This window comes from Mesoplodon mirus, assembly GCF_964341445.2.
Source record: "Mesoplodon mirus genome assembly, chromosome: 16".
In the NCBI taxonomy this organism is placed as follows: Eukaryota; Metazoa; Chordata; class Mammalia; order Artiodactyla; family Ziphiidae; genus Mesoplodon; species Mesoplodon mirus.
Window position 1 is genome coordinate 32639928 of NC_138992.1, and position 20520 is coordinate 32660447.

General features: G+C 40.6%; 1 protein-coding gene across 4 annotated transcripts in view; it reads left to right on the forward strand.

The window, feature by feature from the left end:
• Positions 1 to 303: 303 nt before the first annotated feature.
• AZIN1 (antizyme inhibitor 1) overlaps positions 304 to 20520 on the forward strand; it is a 31562-nt gene continuing 11345 nt past the window's right edge. Inside the window, exons 1-4 of one of the 4 annotated variants that reach the window (XM_082600971.1) lie at positions 304 to 639; positions 5152 to 5289; positions 12578 to 12735; positions 18370 to 18567. In XM_082600971.1, coding sequence (XP_082457097.1) covers positions 18466 to 18567 — 102 coding nt within the window. In that variant the 5' untranslated portion in view covers positions 304 to 639; positions 5152 to 5289; positions 12578 to 12735; positions 18370 to 18465. The remainder of the gene's footprint in view (positions 640 to 5151; positions 5290 to 12577; positions 12736 to 18369; positions 18568 to 20520) is intronic. The other 3 variants (XM_082600970.1, XM_082600969.1, XM_082600972.1) reach the window with 3 other exon arrangements.

The following is a 20520-nucleotide window of genomic DNA, read 5'->3' on the forward strand; positions in this document are numbered from 1 at the left end:
GGAGCCACCTCCCTTATCCCCCGCCCGCCCACGTCCGCGCGGCGGTCTTCCACGGGCGCGGAAGCTGCCGAGGGCGGGAAGCTACCGGACGACCGGCACCTGCATCGCGGGGTTGCCCGGCCCCACCCCCTTTCTCTCCCTCCGCGCCGTACCCGTTTCTCTTCCGCCCCCTCCCTTCTCTCCGGGCCGCAGCCCCGCTCCGCCCGGCTCCCGCGGCGACCCGGCCGCCGTGACATCACTAGACCCCGCCCCCTTTCTATAAATAATGGCGTCTCTGGCGCCGCCTTCTCACACTCTCTGGCTCTTCGCTCGGTTGCAGTGTTTCGTTTCTTCGCCTTCTCTGCCTCTTCTCATCCTTTCTCGCTCTCTGCTCTGCGGTGTGACGAGGCTGAATCCTCTCTGCACCCAGCCCTCGCCTTTCTTCTTCTGCCCGCGCTGTTGTTCTATTTCTCTCCTTCGGCCGCCGCCGCCACTGCTGCACAGCTGGTGTCGGTGCCGCGCTTTTCCCCCCACGTCGTCCCCGCAGCCTATGGCCCAGGCCGCCTTGGGTATTTCTGCTCAAGGTAACCACATCCCTCTTTAAAAATTCCGCCTAAAAAGAGAAGACGCTTTACCCGACTCTTTGGGCCGTTATCTCACGTGAGTACCGACCCGAGGGGCGCGGCCGGGGCCGGGGCGCGGGGCCGGCCTCGGGGTGCTGCCGGGTGCCTGGGGCTGGGCCCCGCCGCCCGGCCGGCGTCCTCGCAGCGCCCCGCGGCCGGCCGCCTCGAACATGGCGGATGGCGGCGTGTGTGGCGGCTGCCGGTGCTTCCGCGGTGGCGGCGGCGCGGCGGGCTGGGGCGGCGGGAGGCCGCTGGCCGCCGGGCCGAGCCCGAGCAGCTGCTGTTGGGGCGAGGGGGCGTGTGTGTGTGGGGCGCGCGCGGGGGTCTCGCCGCCGGGGGTCGGCGGCGCCTCCGGGCGGCGTGCGGCCCCCACCCCGCTCCCGTGGTGCATTGCTGTTTCCGGGGAGGGGGACTGGCTGCAACCCTGAGGGGCCTTGGTCCCGCCGCCAGACCCTGAGCGGCGCCGCGCCTTCGCCTCCGGGAGCCTGGCGGGAGCGCGACCGGTTGCAACCGCCGCGGCCTTAGGTTATGAATGGAGCGGGGCGGGCCCGGCGCCGGCCTCCTGTGACAGCTGCCGGAGGAGGACGGGTGCTCGAGGGTGCGGGGAGTGCGGCCCCCCTCTGCTGGAGGAAAGTTGACGCCGCAAGGGGCCAGGCGGCGGGGAAGCCCCGGTGTCAGGTAGCGAGCGAGAGGCCTTTGGCCCCTTCTGGAAGCCTCGGGGCTGCTGCTCCGCCCCCTGCGGCGCTCCTGATTGGGCCGAGTCGCCTTCACTCACCCCAGCCACCTCCTGGAGCCCGAGGATTAGTCACCATGGCTTCGTTTTCCCGGCCGCGCCACGATTCCAGGGCAGAGAGAGCGGTAGGCTTGGGTGGCTTATCAAGCACTGTTTTGGCAGTTAATGGTGCTGTTTTAACCCTTCCCCAGTGTATATCCTGAACGTGTGTTTCTTAGGCTAAGCTGCTGGTTCGGCGACCTGAAACGGTCGGGAACACAGTTTACGGCCCCATGATGTTTCAGCAGATTTAACTGGCTTTTGTGGTTGCCTCGTGGATACATTAAGATGTTTTGTGTCCCGTCGCGTTTCCACCGTTGAACCCCCTGCTTGGGTGGGAACCGGAGGACACTTAAGGGAGAGAATTGATGTGTGATCAAGGAAAGGTTGATGTGGACGAGCCTGGCAGAAATACAGCTAATGAGTATAGGGCAAGGCTCTAACAATCCTTTGATTTATTTTGCAACCATAGGAGAGTACAGATGCTGGTTTTGAAGGCAAATAAGCCCAGAAGAGTTAGAAGGAAAGATAGGCTCTTGATGATTATAGGTGATATGGTAGGTCCCGGAATCAAGTAATAATCAGTGCCGTTCCTCCTGCCACCCAGGTTTAACTTATAAATTGTCAAACATACAGAGGGAGTGAAAGAATTGTACCCTCACCTACGTTCAGTAAACACTTAACGTTTTCCTTTATTTGCCATTCCACTGTGCATTCATCAGTTTTCTTTTTCTATGTATTTCAAAATAAGTTAGAGACATTAGAACACTTCACCCCTCCAACTTCAGTATGCACATATCATTAAGTAGAGTTAATAGGGTAAAATTCACAAAACAGCAGAATGCACAAATCTTAAGTATACCGTTTGACGAGTTTTGACAGAAATACAGCTGTGTAATCCAAACCTTTAACAAAGATGAGAACATTGCCATCAAACCCAGAAAATTCTCTTTTGCCCCTTCAAACTCCATCCCTCACTACCCACAGAGGCAACCACTGTTCTGACTTTTTACTAACCATATAGATTAGTTATTATGGAAGCCTATTCTAGAACTTTCATAGGCATATATACTGTATGCATTGTATTTTGTAAAAGGGTTCTTTAACTCAGAATATTTTTGATATTCATCCATTCATCAGTAAATTGTTACTTTTAACTGCCGAGTAGTAGTCCATTATGTGAATACCTTGCTTGATTTTTTTTTAAACAATTTTATTTTGGAATAATTTTGGATCTCTGGAAAAGTAACAAAGATAACATGGAGTTGCTTTGTACTTCTCACCTAGTTTACCTTATTAGTAAGAGGTATCCATAGTACATTTGTCAAAATTAAGAAACTGACTTTGATACATTACTACCACCTAAACTCCACACTTTCTTTGGATTTCACCAGTTTTTAATGTGCTTTCTGTCCAGGGGCCAATCCAAGATACCACACTACATTTAGTTGTCATGTCTTCCCCAGTCATCTCTGATTTGTGACAGTTTCTCATGTCTTTGACAGTCTAGAGAAGTACTGGCCAGATATCCAGTAAAGTGTCCCCAATTTGGGTTTGTTTGATATTTTTCTCATGATTGGACTAGGGTTTGGGGTTTTTGGAAGGAATACCCAGAACAACTTGAAAAGTCATTGGTAAAAGCAAGGTAAGTTGTTCAGAGAAATACTGATAGTTTGGGGGATACTAAGTTTCTGGGTAGTTACTGTGAAAGTGATGGGAGGTTTTTGGTGATTTATTGGCCAGCTGCTGACTCGGTTAACTCTAATTTTCCCTGTGCTGTCTGCCAAGATAGTGTAGCAAGGGACATTCTCTTCAAACAGTTAAGGAATTTGATTGCAGTGTTGTACATGATCCAACTGATAGAAACACGATTCTAAATGAGAAAAATTTATCTTTCCCTATACCTTCTATTTTTCCATATTTTTATTTTCTTATTTATTTATTTATTTATTTATTTATTTATTTATTTATTTATTTATTTATTTTTGGCTGTGTTGAGTCATCGTCGCTGTGCGCGGGCTTCTCATTGCGGTGGCTTCTCTTCTTGTGGAGCACGGGCTCTAGGCGTGCAGGCTTCAGTAGTTGTGGCAGGCGGGCTCAGTAGTTGTGGCTCGCGGGCTCTAGAGCACAGGCTCAGTAGTTACGGCGCACGGGCCTAGTTGCTCTGCGGCAGGTGGGATCTTCCCGGACCGAACTGACGTCCCCTGTGCTGGCAGGCGGACTCCCAACCACTGAGCCACCAGGGGAATGCTCCATATTTTTATTTAACCTCCTCTTATGGTTTATCTTGACTGTACAGATGAACATTCAGTTCATCCTGTATGTAAATGACGCTGTACCCCGTTTATTTATATTAAAGGGTGCCTTTCAAAGTTTAGAGTCTCCATTTCCTACTAGTATCTTTTTCATTAGGTGGAAATATTTTAGAGATCCTTCTGAAGAACATTCTTGAATGTCTGAAGTGTAATCTTCCCAACATTTCACAGTACTGCTCCTGGGTTGCATTAAGCAGCAAAATAGCTATTGATCTATAGCGGGTCGGGGTGGGGGGGGGTGGATGAAAATGTTTCAGCCAGGATAATTATCCTATTCCTTAGAACAGTTAAGAATAAACTCTGTCTCTAGTGTGAGTCGGCTTTTAATTTACTTTTAAAATTACCTTGGTTTGGGAAGAATTGGAACCTTGTTTTGGAGTACTTAGTTGGAATCTAACATGGTGATATAGTCACTGCTGCATATTAGTATGGGTTTTTGCCTCATTGTCCATAAGTGTCATTGAGCATGTGAGCAGGATACCCCTAGTAGATTGAAAGAACATTTTACCTCCCCTAAGGGTGCCTCTATCCTGGTTGAGATGAGATATGCTTAAGATGTGTCTAGAGTGCTTCTGAAATCTCAGATTCTTCTAATTCCTAAATTTCATTATTTTTCTGGTTCCCTTCTTACCACCCATCTTCTAGCAGATACTGTCAGGTTGTATTACTTTAAGGTAGCAATCACTGAATTACAAATAGAAGTATAGATGTAGCTGTTTAGGTTAGGGGTGATAAGTCTGTCCTGTCAAATCATAATAGGTAAAAACCATTTCTAAAACTTATTTAGCATTTTGTAGCATGCCAGGCACATTCACATTCATATGTTGTTCCTAGTGATAGAGTGACTTAGGTTGGGAATGAGGAGGAGGTAAACCGTAAGAGGTTACTTGTCAGATATGTAAGGCAGGTCTCAAAAGTTATTTCATGTGTGTACTTAGTGTATTAGCTAAGTCACAAAATGTTTTTCTTTTTGATATGTAGTAGGATTTTACACTTAAGCAAAGAAGAACTTAGAATTTGGAGAGTAGAAGAAGGCTTGTGGGTAGTTTCAGACTATTAGATATACATATAAAATCTTGCACACACACCAGGTTAGTGAGGGCACTTGGACATCTTAAAATTATAGGCCACTTAGAAGTTTGAGTTTTGGAGGACAAATAAAAGCAAAAATGAAATTCGGTGAAGGCTGGAAACTGAGTAGGTAGAGTAACTTGGTAAGATGACCATGACCTCAAATTCTGTCAGTTCTGTACTCTAGCAGCTTGGAAATGCTCACTACATAAAAAAGTACTTGGTACTGTGATAAACCCTTTGAAAACATCGTTTTGTGTAATGTGCTTTAATGAAACACTTCAAACTAAAACTTCTTCACGCACTTAATCTTTACATCAATTTAACCTTCTTGAAGCGCCACCTAACATTTTTTACCACTGGAATTATATACTTTTATTTTCTTCTTTAGGGCGAACTTTCTGACCAAGTATACAACTACCCAGAGGGCCTAGGAGAAGTGCTGTATAGAGAGCAGTTCGACTTCAACGCTGAGCCACCTTGGGAACCTAGCTGATGATAGGGGGGTTCCATCTCCTAACTTGTCCATGTAAGTATTTTCACATCTGCAGAGGGTGAGGGAGGGTCTTGCAAAATAGAAGTAAAGGAGAGTTCTCGTTGCTCAGTCTTTTTCAAAACTTGAAATTGTATTTACCACTTACGCCCCACCCCGCCCCCCACCTTTTATTTTGGCCGAACTGCGTGGCTTGAGGGATCTCAGCTCCCCCACCAGGGCTTGAACCCAGGCCATGGCAGTGAGAGAGCCTGAAATCATAATCATTAGGCCACCAGGGAACTCTCCCACTTACCCTTAAAGTTGATTCAGTTGTATGCATTGTTTACTAGTGGCTGGATCCTTATTTGTTACTATATCGAAGTACATACTGCAGGGTAAGTTTTAGGAAATCTTACTATTCCAGATTTTAATATAAGTTGGAGAGGTGGTTTTTTGTTTGTGTTTTAATGAGGTGTGGGTAGTAGTTTAGCACGCCATTCAACCATTTAACTTGTTAGATTCAGGTATTTGGAGTATTCAAGTAAAAAATTCAAGTATTCAATACTTGAATTCAAGTATTCAGGCAAAAAATTCTGCTCTCCATTCCACTCAAACCTCTGCCACAGAGCATGGGATATAAGAGGTGAATCTTAGTTCTTGTTTTTCTAGTTATGAGCATCTTGCCAAATACAATGTAATTTCTAAGAGTTTATGTTCTTTTTCACAAAATGACTTTGTATAATACTCACCTGGTAGAAAAACTGGTTGTTTTTAGAGGTATTACTGAGAGATGATACACGTTTATCTCTCAACCAGCTACCTTCCCAAGAGATTTTCAGGGATAGTTTTTGACTCTACTTGATTTTCTGTGTATGAATTTAACTTTGAATTTAAACCTGTGTGCAATATGCAGTTCCACAGTAAACTGTTGTTCGAACTTGTGCTGCTAGATTTGTGTGGTTCATTTAAATTTTTTTATTATTTGTAGATTTCTTGCAATTGAAATTTGGGTTTTGGTGTTGAGGTTTGAATGTCTTTAAGTGGGCTAGAGACTTGGAGGGAGTAACATTAGAAAATTTCAGGAAAGAGGTCTAATTGGATAGCGGATGTTAAAGCAGACCTTTTCAACACATTTTACCGTTAACCTCAAATTACAATTTTAGACTTCTTTTTTTAAGTCTAAAGAGAAAGGGGGAAAACAGTTTAAATAATACAAATTCTTGAAAGTTCTACTGACTTGGAATCCAGACTGGAGGGTTTCCCGTACTGGCTTTCTCCTAGCTGTGTGAATTTGAGCAAATTGCTTATTTTTTAAATCACAGCTGTAAAATGAAGTTGAACTAGAACAGTTCCTTTAATTGTAAATTGATACAATGATTTCTCTTTTTTTGAGGGTTTTAATCACCCTTTGTTCATGCAATGTGTGTGGTCTTTGGAACAGTAGCATCAGCATAACCTAGAATAGAACTGCAGACTCTCAGCTCCACCCAAACCTGAATCAGAAATCTGCATTTTAACCAAGTGGCTTGTATGCATATTAAAGAGAAGTACAGTTGCCACCAGTTCAGTGCCAAGCCAGTTATCTCTTTAATTTCTGTTAGTCATCTATTCTTCCAGCATATCTGATGTTTTCTCCCAAGTTGGCTTAGAGATAGAAAACTTTTCTGGGTGGGGTGTAGTTGACTCCATAGTTGAGAGGGGAATAGATTCAACGTTGGAAGTTTCATAACAAGCTTCATGTTTTAAGCAAGACCATATTAAAGGGTAAGATTTTTATTTCAAGTCTCTTTTTTTTTTTTTTCCCGGCACGCGGGCCTCTCACTCTTGTGGCCTCTCCTGTTGCGGAGCACAGGCTCCGGACGCGCAGGCTCAGCGGCCATGGCTCACGGGCCCAGCCGCTCCGTGGCATGTGGGATCTTCCCGGACCACTGGGGCACGAACCCGCATCCCCTGCATTGGCAGGCGGACTCTCAACCACTGCGCCACCAGGGAAGCCCCAAGGCCCTTTAATGGAAACCTAACTTTGCATTATATTTTATATTTCTACTGGTGTTTCCTCTTAGACTTGAGAAACATATTAGTGAGCTCATACATTTATAAATGATTCTGCCAACTCAGAGAAAAGTCTTTAAGATGATTAATATTGTAGAACTCAGAAAGTCTATAATTTCCCCCTCTTTTTTTGTTTGTGGAGGTGTAGTGTATATAGGCACAGATAGAAAATGCTAACACTTCATTCTGAAGGTTCCGGCAGCCAAAGTGACTGACTTATTTATTAGGCCCAGGTACAGTGTATATTATGTTAAGTGAAACTTTAGTTCTTGGTGCTTTGCTATAAAGCTACAGCCACAATCCCTTATTCATGTAATTCTAAAATCCTAAAGTTAAAAAAAATTATATAGCTTCCTTGATGTGACCTAACCTGATTGGGGAACAAAAAGTTGACCTGAATCTGAGCTAATTTGAGGCTATTTTTATTTTGACTTATCCCATTTAGTGCTAATATTCCTAATTCTGCTGCCTCCTAGAGAGCATTAAATAATATATTAAACGTATATGTACTAAATTGCCATTCTAAAATCTGAGAAATTTTGAATCCAGAAAGATATCTTGCCCCAAAGGTTTCTTGACTAGAATTAGTAAAGGTGGCAAGAGAAATTGTACATTCCAGAAATTTCCTTAGATATCAATAGCTGTTTGCAATACTAGACATTGAAATCCTGATATTTCCTGTGGAGGAACAATACTGTTTGGAAAATTAGAAGTCAAAGGATTTAACACACTGGCCTTCATGGAAAACATTTAGCACATAGCACTGCCAAACGTATAATTCCATGACCCATGTTATGCTTCCAGCACTCCAGTAGGATTTCTGTTCAGGTGGCTTCTGAGCTAGGTTTTCAAATCAGGTAACCATCTGAATTTTTAGATAGTTCATTTCATTAAGTATATGGAAACTTTATAAGCTGCTTGCATAGTAAAATTTTTTCTTTTGTATATGTGTGTGGTGTAATGTGTGAGCACTGTAAAGATACCGTAACAAATGCTTAAGCTTAATAGTATCTCAGATTACTGAAGGGCTCTAATTGTGGAAAAGGTTTTGTGTATGTTTTAAATTTCTTAGGCTCTATGCTGCAGTAGTTTTTGTAGTGGGCTATATTATCAAGTTATTTTAGCTACAGCTCCAATTATAATTAATAGATCAGCCTAATGGAAAAATTTTAAAGGCTGTTTCAGAAAACTAAATTCTCTTCTAACCAGCTGCTTTTATTAGCAGATCTAGTGATGAAGTCAGATTGAGTTAATTATTAACATATACCTTTTAATGTTTTGTTTCTAAGAATAGAAAAGGGATTCAATTAATTGATTTGTCTAAACGGACAAGTTTTGCCTAAAATTTTAAATATTTAAATTACCAATATTTGGTAATTTAAAGATTCTGTGATGTAAGCAAATTCACAGAACTTTTATTAATGGTTGTTGGTGCTCTTTGACCACGAAGACGAATAAAACTATCATTGAAAACACACTGATTTAGGGACCAGTTTTTAAAGTATGTGTATCCCCTTGGCATGCAAAAAGTAGTATTCAGTGGTGCCTCATTGCTTGTGTAAAGTAGCAAAAAAGCATTCTATATAATCCCAATGGGAATAATAGGATGTTAATGGATAAAACGGTTTGGGGGACATGGTATTCTTTCTTCAGGCAAATTTAGACGTTTCTGGGGGGGGCCAAATAGATTAGAAAGCAGTGTAGACCATTTTTAAAGGGAATAAAATTGTTCTTGCATTTATTACAGAAGATAGCTGAGAAAGTTAATAGTCACTACCAATCTGTGTATTCCATTACACTCCCTTTGGTCTTAATTTTAGAGTTTTTGAGTTTGGGGTTTTTCTCCTCTGCCCTCAAAAAAGCATTTAGAGACACTTAATTCTTCTGATTAGGAGTAAATAAGATATTGTGCAAATTGTACGTCATAAGCTATAAAATCTAGGTAAATGGTAGGCTGCAGTTTTAGGCTGGCCATTGTTCAGACCAGCCTAAGGAGGCCATTGCAAGTGCAATGCTGTCGTGCTGGTAAGGCCTCGAAGACACAGATGCTTTTGTCCTTCACCTCCATTCCAGGGCCATCCATGCACACTGAAGCAGTTTGTCACAACCTAACCGAAACAAAGATTTGGCCATCTTTTTTCTAATCCAGGGAATAATGTGAAGAACATTATGGCATAAGTAGAAAATATTTGTGCAGTGTACTGAGTTGCAAGGATTAGGCTGATGAAGTTCAGCCTGCCCAAACCATACCCAGTCACCATGAGGTCTTAAATGCCTGTAACTGAGTGAGTTGCAGCAGGAGCCAAGATGATAAAACCCTTTTGGAATGCTCTGCTCTAAACTTTTCCACCTTTCTTCATTATCTTATGTAAGCACACATTTCATTTCTCTAGGATTTACTTGGTGTGGAGTTTTGACCTTTCTTTCCTTTACTGTCTAGTTTTGTAAACTTGTGAATTGATCTTTGTTACCTTGAGCAAAATTATTTGGGGGTACCATGGTTTTTGTTGTTTTTTTTTTATCTGTGATGTGTGTGGACTTGATCCTTAGAAGTTTAAAATTTTTATATGAAAACAGCATTCTCTAGAACTGCTCTGTTCAGTACAGTAGCCACTAGCCAGGTAGCTATATAAATTTAAAGAATTCCAATCAAATAAAATTAAAAATTCAGCTGTTCAATTGCTTGGGCACATTTTGAGTGCTTGGGAATTATATGTGGCTAATGGCTATTGTTTTGGACAGTGACAAAGAACGTTTCAATCATCATAGAAAGTTCTGTTGGACAGCATCACTCTAGGATAATTGTTACTGTGAATGTGAGTGGTATTAGCCATATTAATCTTAAAATATCTATTAATAAGAATCATAAGAATTACACATTCTCTTCTTTCTCCTTAGGTTTGTCTGATAAACTGTTCTTGACTGTAGGGGCTTTTCAGTTTTATATTCTAGTTGAATTCTTTAGTTGCCCAGCATGTTCTTAAGATCCAGCTCCCTGCTATACTTCATGTGCTCATACAGACTGAACTTAATATTAGGTTTATGTTGAATATATGACTTCAGATTATTTCTGATCTGTTTCTTTTGGCGGGGGGTGGCTTGTGGGATATTTGTTCCCCAACCAGGAATCGAACCCTGGCCCCCTGCAGTGGAGGCATGGAGTCCTGACCACTGGACCGCCAGGGAATTCCCTATTTTTTGTTTTTTACTGCAAAGATACTGTGGTGCCCAGTTTATAAAGTGCTCCTAAATAAGTATAGTCTCTCCTTAGTTCATCATCTAGGTTCAGCATGGTTGGCATGTTATATTTGGCATGACCAAGAGTAGGATGGGATATCCTAGTATGTTGAACATGTATACTATAGCAAAATAAATAAAACTCAAAATGAGAGAGATTTGCTATCCCGAATTCATGAAGAGCTCTTATAGGTCAATAAGAAAAAGCAAAAAACATGTAGGAAAATGAGCAAAAGGCTTAAAAACAATTTTTCACTAATAACATAGCAGTTTCACTCCCAGGTATGTGGCCCTAGACTGTGGCACACTGCTTGGTTCTTCATTTGTGGATCAGCAGCTAGTTTGCAGACCACAACTTGAGCAGTGTTCCCCTTGGGTACATAAATAACAGCAAGAAATTATATTATGGTGTTTATAAACAATATAGCAAAAAATGGAACAACCTATAGGTCCTCTTTGGATAAATAAATGTTGTACATCTACAAAGAATAGTACACAGCAATGAAAATTAATAGATGGGACTCCAGTCCCATCTATCTGTGTGAAGGAATTGAAATTATAAAGTTGAGCAAAAGACGTCATAGTAGGAAAACAACAGTGACTCCGTTCATGCTTCAAAACCAGTAAAGCCGATGTTTTAGAGGGCAGATAGAGGAATAAAAAGATTAAATAACAAGGGAATGATTGGAAAAGTCCGAACATGCTTATTCTAGAGGAGATGCAACCACTGCTACCTGGTAAAGATGTTTAGGGGCTTCTGAGGTATTCAGTCTTCCTTAACCTGGTGTTTACTGCAGTCATTGTAATGGACACATGCTTTATATAATAAAAATAAATTTTCCTCTTGGTGAGGTGGCAATGAGATCTGCCCTAGGGTAATCAAAATAGTAGTTTAGTACATTTGTTTAAAAGGTTATTTCCTGTGCTGCACCAGGAAAACTAGAGAGCTTGAAATAATATGGTTATGTATTTGCTGCTGTTCATGTTGCATTATAATAGTTATCTGTAATGTTACTACATTTTAATTACCATAGGAATTTACATATTTCACTTCTGTACAGGTACATACTTGCTCCAGAAGAAATTTAGTCTTCACATCAGATAGTCAAGACACATTTTTTAAGAGAGCCTAATCTTGTCAATTTCACTTGCAAAAGTATATTGCTATGAAAATCCTGTATTTCCATTTCCTCATTTAGATGTATTTTTAGAGTTTAATGTGAGGCATTTCATTGGGCAGTCTTTACCCAAGCATTTCAAACTTAGCCTGTTGGGCTCATTTCCTTTAGGATTCCCCCCACCTTTATGTATTTCCTGTTCATTCTTGTTCTTGTCTGTTTTTTAAAAAATAATTCTTCAGCAGTCACCTTTAGTGTTCTTCCTCTAGAGTTAGTTTTTTTCAACCTTATCAGCTGAAAAATAAACGTAAGGGTGTTTATTGCCATTATTGGCTTTCCTCTTGCTGTCAATTAAAGCAACCCCTGTCCTGATGATCCTCAGTACTCAGTGTAGGCTGTTGTTATTATCCATCACTTTTGGTCCAACATGGCAAAAGTTCATACAGTCTTATGATCACACAATTTATTGGAACTTCTACCTACCAGTTCTGATACGTAGCTTCCTGGAACTACCTTCCTGGAGGCCTGCTCCAGACCTCATGTTTGTAGTACCGGTGTCATCCCTTGTGGCCGATTATTTCTAAAGGTATTCTCTGTGGTAAGTAACATTTTTCTGTGGACATTGTAGAATGCAGAGGTGACTTTGACAGCATTGTGTCTATCTTTTTTTTTCCCCATTGTGTCTATTTTTAAAGCTGTGAGCTGAGTGCTAAGTCATCAAATGCCTGTGTAAAAGTAATAATAAAGGTAGAAATACCCTTAGGCTTCTTCAGAATAATAGTAGTAGTATAAATTTCAAAATATCTTAAGTTCTCATTTTTAATGAGTAAAAAAGTCCTTTTAGAAAACTGGTCATGTGTTACGGTTGGGTTTCCTGCTTAGATGTGTCTGAAACAGTACTCTCAAACTTTCAGCTCTCCCTGTTCTACTTCCAGGGAGGTCTTCACTTCAGAAATCCAAGACTCATATTCATCCAGCTTGGTGTCAAGTGGGCTGTTGCTGCCAGAATTATCTTGTGATTATTTGAGAGATGTATCAGTTTCTTCTGAAGTACAATCAACTGTAGAAGCCTTTGTAGCAGGTGTGTAACAAGGCAAGTGCCCAGCTGCTGCAACCACTCCTCTTGGAGCTACCCTCTCGATGACATGAGGACTCACGACCTCATGAAAGACTCCAAGGAGCAGTGTGTGGTTCTTGGGAGCCTTTTCTTTCCTTGGCAGCTCTTCCTGAAAAATGTATTATCATAAAACACCAATATGAAGGTGTAAACAAGGAATGTTAAACATGTTCTTTTCTTCCCAGCTATGACGTCCAAGAGGAAATTGTTTCATTTATAAACATAGTATTGTGATTGCAGCAGTTGTATTAGTGTAAAATAAGCTGAGCTTTCTTTCACCGTATATTAAGGTGTTTGGTTGTGAAAATAGCTCAAAGGCTCTTGTGAGTAGAGAGCACATTTTAGTGTCTATTGATAAAAATAAACTTGGGAGCTTTTACTAAAAATGGATTTGCTCTTTTAAGTTTAATTTAAATAAGTCAGTGTCCAGCAACAGTAGACTGTAGTATGTAGTGGTCTATAACATGTTGGAACCAATAAATCAGTCCTGTTTCTGATTTATACACCATTAAAAAAAATGGTGCAGTGTCTGTTGGGAATTATAACCAGGATTAGATTGGAACATGGGGGAAGTTTGGCATCATCTGGGTTTGAGTCTGCTGCATTCTTTTTTTTGGCTGGAGCGCTTTGCAGGATCTTAGTTCCCCAGCCAGGGATTGAACATGGGCCCCCTACAGTGGAAGTGCAGAGTCCTAACCACTGGACCACCAGGGGAATTCCCTGAGTGTGCATTCTTAATGGAGAGATCCTTGGAAATTCCCTGTGATGTGGATTAACTTGGTCGATCTGGCATACAGTACAAACTCTGCTCACCCCCAGCACATGCACACTTATTTTCATTCTGACTCCCTAGGGCATGCTGTGTGTCAGATTTTTGGTTTAACATTACCACCAAGTAACTTTAAATGACTCTTGAAAACATTTTACTCAAATATTTCTTTACTTTAGTGCCTTGTAAAGCAGAAATGTAGCACATGAACCTTTTTGCAGCAGTGAAACTTTAAAGTATTTTTGCTCACGTGTTAAGAAAATTGCAAGCATAGGCTTCTGAGGGTATGGTTATGAGCTGCTTTCAGGACTCTTTCAGTGAGATCGGGCGTAGGAAAGACTCAAGAACCGTCTATGCTTAGCCACCAACTTAAGCCTTTTCAATTGTTGGAAATACTGGGCTTCCAAGTGAACATTTCATTTGAGCACAGGGATTGTGGCTCAAAATGTGTTAGAAACCGTCTTTCCTGAAGGTCTTTGTGTTTTGTGGATTCTTTTGAGGAACTAGTTTTTCCTGGGCATAGCATTTAGTTTTTAACTGACAGTTGAGCTTTGCATTTACATGTGGGTCACTTGTATATCAAAGTTTTGGGCTCCTTTTAAGGAAGTGAAAGATGGACCTCTTTTTCAACACACTTCAGGGAGTTCTTTCCTGTCATCACCACAACCCTTAAGTTTCAGAACTCCCCATTCTTAGAATCGTCCTTTTTTCATATTTTCTCAGCACCTACTCTGGGCTAGGAAATTACGGAAATCTTAAGACCTTCCTAGGGAGCATCTGAAAAGATAAACCGAGATAGAGCTCACTTATCTCAACATTTACCATCTTTTATGTATAGACGTTATTAGTATTGGTTTTAATCAACTATTATTGCAGTGCTTGGTATAATTACGGAAGTAAAAAAATACTACGTTTACATCTGTCTTAGTTGTTTCAGGTGTGTTGGTCCCAAAATCCTTTTTGTCAGGTCCTGCCGATATAGCAAATCTTATTTTATTTTTCTGTCACAGTCCTTTTGTGAATAAGCTAAGGATTGGTAAACTAACCCTATGGTTACTTCAGAAGTCAGAGTTCCATTTCAGTGATGATACTATAGCCACTCTAATGTACTCTCAATCTTTCCTTTAGAGCAGGGCATGCTTTAACATATCTTTATTCATGTTCGTAGTACATTTATTTGTCAGCTGTTTTAGTTTGGCCTTTACTGTTTAAAATTATTCCACTTCACAAAAGTCTGTAGTGACAGAAAGCAGATAAATGGTTGTCTGAGGTGGACAAAAGGGACATGAAGAAATTTATCTTTATGGTAGTGCTGGTTACAATGGTGTATACGTTAGTCAAAGTGGGGGTGTACGTTATTGCATGCAAACTGTTGATAAGATGGATGGAAAAGAAAAGAAAAATTCAAATTTAGAGGTTACCTGAGAGTTTTAGACAAAAGATATAGAAGGAGCAAGGTTGAAATGTAGAAACCAGTCATAAAGAAAGGTTAGAAAGGCTATGAGAAGGCATGATAGGATGTTTTGGTACCACATGTGAATAAACTTCATTATACAGAGGTTTAAGAACTATGGGAATTTGTATGTCTGAGAAATGGTTAATTGATTATGGGGGTGTCATTTAGTCTATCAGAGAGACTGAGAGTTGTGTTTGATTTCCAAAAGAGGAATCCTGTGTTTTCTAGGAACGGGACTGCTGGGGAGACAGTTTTCCTTTTAACAGACAGGCATACCTCGTTTTATTGCTCTTGGCAAATACTGCATTTTTCACAGACCAAAGGTTTGTGGTGACCTTGCTTTGAGCAAGTCTATTGGTGCCATTTTTCCAACAGCATTATTTTTTAGTTAAGGTATATACATTGTTCGTGATTTTTTGGTGTGTGTGGGATTTTGGGTTTTTTTTCCCCCACACTTAATAGACTAGAGGATAGTGTAAGCATAACTTTTATAGGAACTGGGAAACCGAAAAGTTTGTGTGGCTCGCTTTACTGCAATACTCACTTTATTACAGTGGTTTGGAACTGAACCTCCAAGGTATGCCTGTTAATTTGATCATCAGCATTTCTAGAGCTAGCCTAATTAGTTCTGTGCTTCAGTGTCTTCATCTGTAAAACAGAATAATACTGTCATAGTGGGGTTTTTTTAATATTTATTTATTCATTTATTTATTTTTGGCTGCATTGGGTCTTCGTTGTGCGCAGGCTTTTTCGAGTTGCAGGCTTTCTCGAGTTGCAGCGAGCGGGGGCTACTCTGCATTGTGTTGCGCGGGCTTCTCAGTGGGGGGTGGCTTCTCTCGCTGCTGGGCACAAGCTCTAGGTGCGCGGGCTTAGTTGCTCCGCGGTATGTGGGATCTTCCCGGACCACGCATCGAATCCGTGTCCCCTGCATGGGCAGGCGGATTCTTAACCACTGCGCCACCAGGGAAGTCCCTGTCATAGTGGTTTTAAAGGTTAAGAGAATATTGTATAAAGTACTTGGCACACTGCTATAAAAAATGTTTGCTTTTAGATTTAAGCTAGTTTAGCAGGCAGTGAGAGTTGAACGTGTAGATTATATAGTTTGAAAATAGTTGGAAAAAATTCCCTATCCCTATGACCATAACCTTACTTAATCTAGAAAAATTTCTGAAGAATGTGGGCATTCAGCAGGTAAGACTGAATTGAATGGGCCTGATGTTTTTGCAGCTGTTTAGGACCCTGATGTTAGAGGAAAATTAGCCTTCTTGTAAACACTAGCTGTAGGAAATTGAGGTTCATCTTGTCCTGGCTTTAAAAGCTAGACTTTACATTTGGTAGCAGTTGCCTGTGATGGTCAGTAATTGATAACTCAAGGTTCCCAGGTAAATACTGCATAGAGAGTAGAGTCTCCTTAGGAGTCTCATGAGTGGAAATACTAGGCTAAAGACCTTGATTAAGTATTTTTCATCATTAATAGAATAATTGATCTTTTTGAATGAGTAGGTTTTATCTGTTCTGTTGCTTTAGTGCATAGTTGAATACCCCTCTAAAATTGATGTTCCAGCTGGTCTTATATTGCTTAAAGTAAACATGTATCCTCAAGCCTAAAATGTGTACTTTCTGGGCACAGATTTAAATCATTTCTGGTATCATAATCTAAGAGATTTGCTCAGCTAAACTGAATGTAGTTGAGTTATTGGAAATAAAATTGTCATTTTAAAAATACTGCTTGTATTTTATGAAATTTGACTAATGCTCTGGCTTATTGATGAGTTTGTTTTGGTACAACCACTTTTTTAAAAAATTTATTTTATTTATTTAATTTGGGCTGCATTGGGTCTTTGTTGCTGCATGTGGGCTTTTCTCTAGTTGCGGCGAGCGGGAGCTACTCTGTTGTGGTGCGCGGGCTTCTCATTGCGGTGGCTTCTCTTGTGGAGCACAGGCTCTAGGCGCATGGGCTTCGGTAGCTGTAGTTCGTGAGCGCAGGCTCAGTAGTTATGGCGCACGGGCTTAGTTGCTCCGTGAAAGCCGACACTTTTGAGAACCATTGAAATGGAGTATATTTTTAGGACAAGGGCCGTCACCCATGGTGAACTCTTACATAGAGCAGGGAGAGGGGAAAGGAAAGGGGGCAATCAAGGATGTAGGAAAAGCTGTGCAGGTTTTAAAATAGGTTGCCAAGAGCTGGTCTATGTCCGTTATAATTAATGTGGCAACCAGAAATCAGTCCCAGGCAATGAGTAGCATCCTGTCTAGAGGACTCGTTTTGTTTATGGACTTTATATTAAAATAAATCTTTGCCTAAAGTAATGAATTCAGCAAAGAACAAAAACTTATTGTGTGTGCCGCTCCAGAGGACAGTGGGTGATTTGGAGAAAGAGGGAAAACTTTATTTGATTGGGGAGGGGTTGGATTTAGTCTGATGCCCTTTTAAAAATCAGAGTTCTTAGTAAATAAATGGTTTAGGATGTATAGGTCCCTAGCTTATTCCTAGTTTCAAATTATGATGGCATTTTTGTATTTCTGGCAGTTGGCGACTTAATTTTAGCTCTTCCGAGTCAACACTTAAACAAGTGATTTTAATTTTGTTTTTTACAACAGTCTTTTGAGGAAGTAGTTAAGGTGGTTAACTGAAGTTGACCTCAGATTGCGCAGCTATTAAATGACACAGCCAGGACTAGGTCTTCTGACTTCCTAGTCCAGTAACATTTTCACCAATCAGCTCACCTCATAAGAGACTTAACATTGTTAACTTGATTTAACTAGTCCATTTTAGCTTGTGGTGGGATCTAGATAGTGTGTATCAAAGCTACGGATTGTCCCCTAAAGTTGGCCTCCACTTTCACTCATTCCTATTGTTGATATTTACACATCACCTACTCTAGAATTTTACGTAGAAGACGTTTATCTGCAGTTACCTGGTAGCACGCTGTTATGTGGCTGGCAGTGTATTGAAGTTTAGACTATTTTGATTTCTTAGCTGCAGACATTTATTCTGCTAGCTTTCTTTACTTAAAATGAGTAAAATTGTGTGTGTGATGGAGGAATCATGAAACAAGATGAATAAAACAGACTGGCTCTGCAACTCAGTATGTAAGGTGACCATGTTTACTTGTAATCTTTTGTGCATATGTGTCAATTACCTTCTCAAGAAATTGTCATATTAAGCTTATTTTTTTAATGTATAAATTCACATTTATTTGCTTTAAAATGGGCACTAAAGAAAAGGATATTAGTGATCTAGTGTTTCTGAAAGTGTTAAGTGATCACAGATTCTTCACTAAATTGGGTACTTCTTATTATTAACACACTCTCATTGACAACTTATACATTAGGTTTGACTAAAGAAATAATACAGACTTGGAAATAACTTCTATTTTGACAGTTTGTTGCATATTCTAAGGACCCAGACGTAAGGCTTGGTGGCCCGTCTCTTGTTTTTCCTGGTTTATGACTTTCGGCTTTGTGGAATACGGCTGAGATGAAAGGATTTATTGACGATGCAAACTACTCCGTTGGCCTGTTGGATGAAGGAACAAACCTTGGAAATGTTATTGATAACTATGTTTATGAACATACCCTGGTAAGTGTGTCATCTCACATTTCTGAAAACAGTGTTATAAATTTCTGAAATCTGAAGCATCAGTGCTTTGTTTCCAAGGTCTTAATCTGATAAAAGTACTTCGTTCCAGGTTGTCTTGACATGACAACCCCAGTTCCCCTTGAGAAGTGATGAGATTCTCTTTCTAGACAGCCCTTTCTCTTCTGTGCTTTATAGCACCTGTTTTTATGTTTTTTGTTTTTTGTTTTTTTTTTTTGCGGTACGCGGGCCTCTCACTGTTGTGGCCTCTCCTGTTGCGGAGCACAGGCTCCAGACGCGCAGGCTCAGCAGCCATGGCTCACGGGCCCAGCCGCTCCGCGGCATGTGGGATCTTCCCGGACCAGGGCACGAACCCGTGTCCCCTGCATCGGCAGGCGGACTCTCAACCACTGCGCCACCAAGGAAGCCCTGTATGTTCTTTTATTTTCTTGATATGTTGCCAGCTATCCACTTAATCAGTACATGGCTTCTTACCCATTTTTCTGAACTGTGTACTTCCATAGATTTTAATTTATATTTCAGATAATCTTGGTTGTGTATGTTGAATGATAATTTATACTGAATGCTTACTCTCCACTGCCCAAGTGTCAGTTTCTATAGAATCATATTTATTGCTACTTAAGATCATTTTTGTTTCATGCTTACTGATAGAAAAATTTTGTTTATTGCCTTACTGATAGAATTTTTGTTGAAGCTAATTTCCCATATTCCCCAAATTCGAAGAATTGTTTTTGTGTTACTGGTGTTCAGTAATAGGATATCCAAAAAACTTTCTTCTTCTCTTGACCTTTACAAATGTGCTTAAGTCTTTCCACACACCAGCAAAATCCTGTTATTTCTCTCTTCTGCCGTCAGAATTCTTTTTGGGGGGTGAGGAAGAGTGACACTTGTCTTACCGTTCAGTCTGTTCTATAGCTAAGTCATTCTACAGTTAATTCTCTGATGTCACTAGTCTTAGTCACTTTTACAACACACTTCCTGGGGATGGAAGCATGTTTTTTAAGGATGGGGTAACTTCAGTACAACTGTCCTATATGTGCCACCCGTAACCCATAATTTCTAGTCGTGTCTGTTTCTTGGTTAGTATGTTCCAGTAATGTATATCTTCAAATAATGTGGGTTATAGAAAATAGTAATATCTTCATGGCTTTTCAAACAATATTTGGATGTTGTATGTTTTTAATAAGATTATTTTGTCTGCCATCTAACATTGGGTAATTTATGCTCTGGATGACATGCATAGTCATCTCTCTACTCCTAGAGTAGCCCCAACTTCGAAATCATTACACATCTCTCTTTGTTTGTGTCACGCTATGAGGCTTGTGGGATCTTAGTTCTCCAACCAGGGATTGAACCCAGGCCACAACAGTGAAAGCACAAGTCCTAACCACTGGACCTCCAGGGAAATCCCCCAGTTTTCTTTCTTTTGAGGGAAGAATATCCTTACTCAGACTTATCTGACATTTAGTGTACCTTCTGTATTTTTAAATTCAAGTTTGCCACCTATATGCACACAAACTACCAACTTTATCTCCTTAAAAATGGGTTTCTTTTGTTTCCTTGTTTTACTGTCTTTAAGTGAAGTTCATAATGGAGATACAGCTTTTTGTTCAGGATTCCTCATTCTACTCACCGTATTAGGAAATTAGATCCTATACTGCTAAAGTAGGTTTATTTTAAACAGTTAAGGAAAGCATGGAAGGAAATAGGTGGTCTCCTTCCCCTCCACTCCCCAAAAGTAAAATTGAGGCAATTCTGAAGTAGAAAGTCACTATAATTGATATATTTTTTTTAATCGAAGAGAATATTTTCTATACCCGCATAGCATAGCACAGCACAGAGTCAAATTTAAAAAGAAACAAGCCTTAAGTGTGGTACTATGTAAATGTTTATTCTTGGCTCATTTGTGGAGGAAAAGGGAGTTCTTTCCTACTT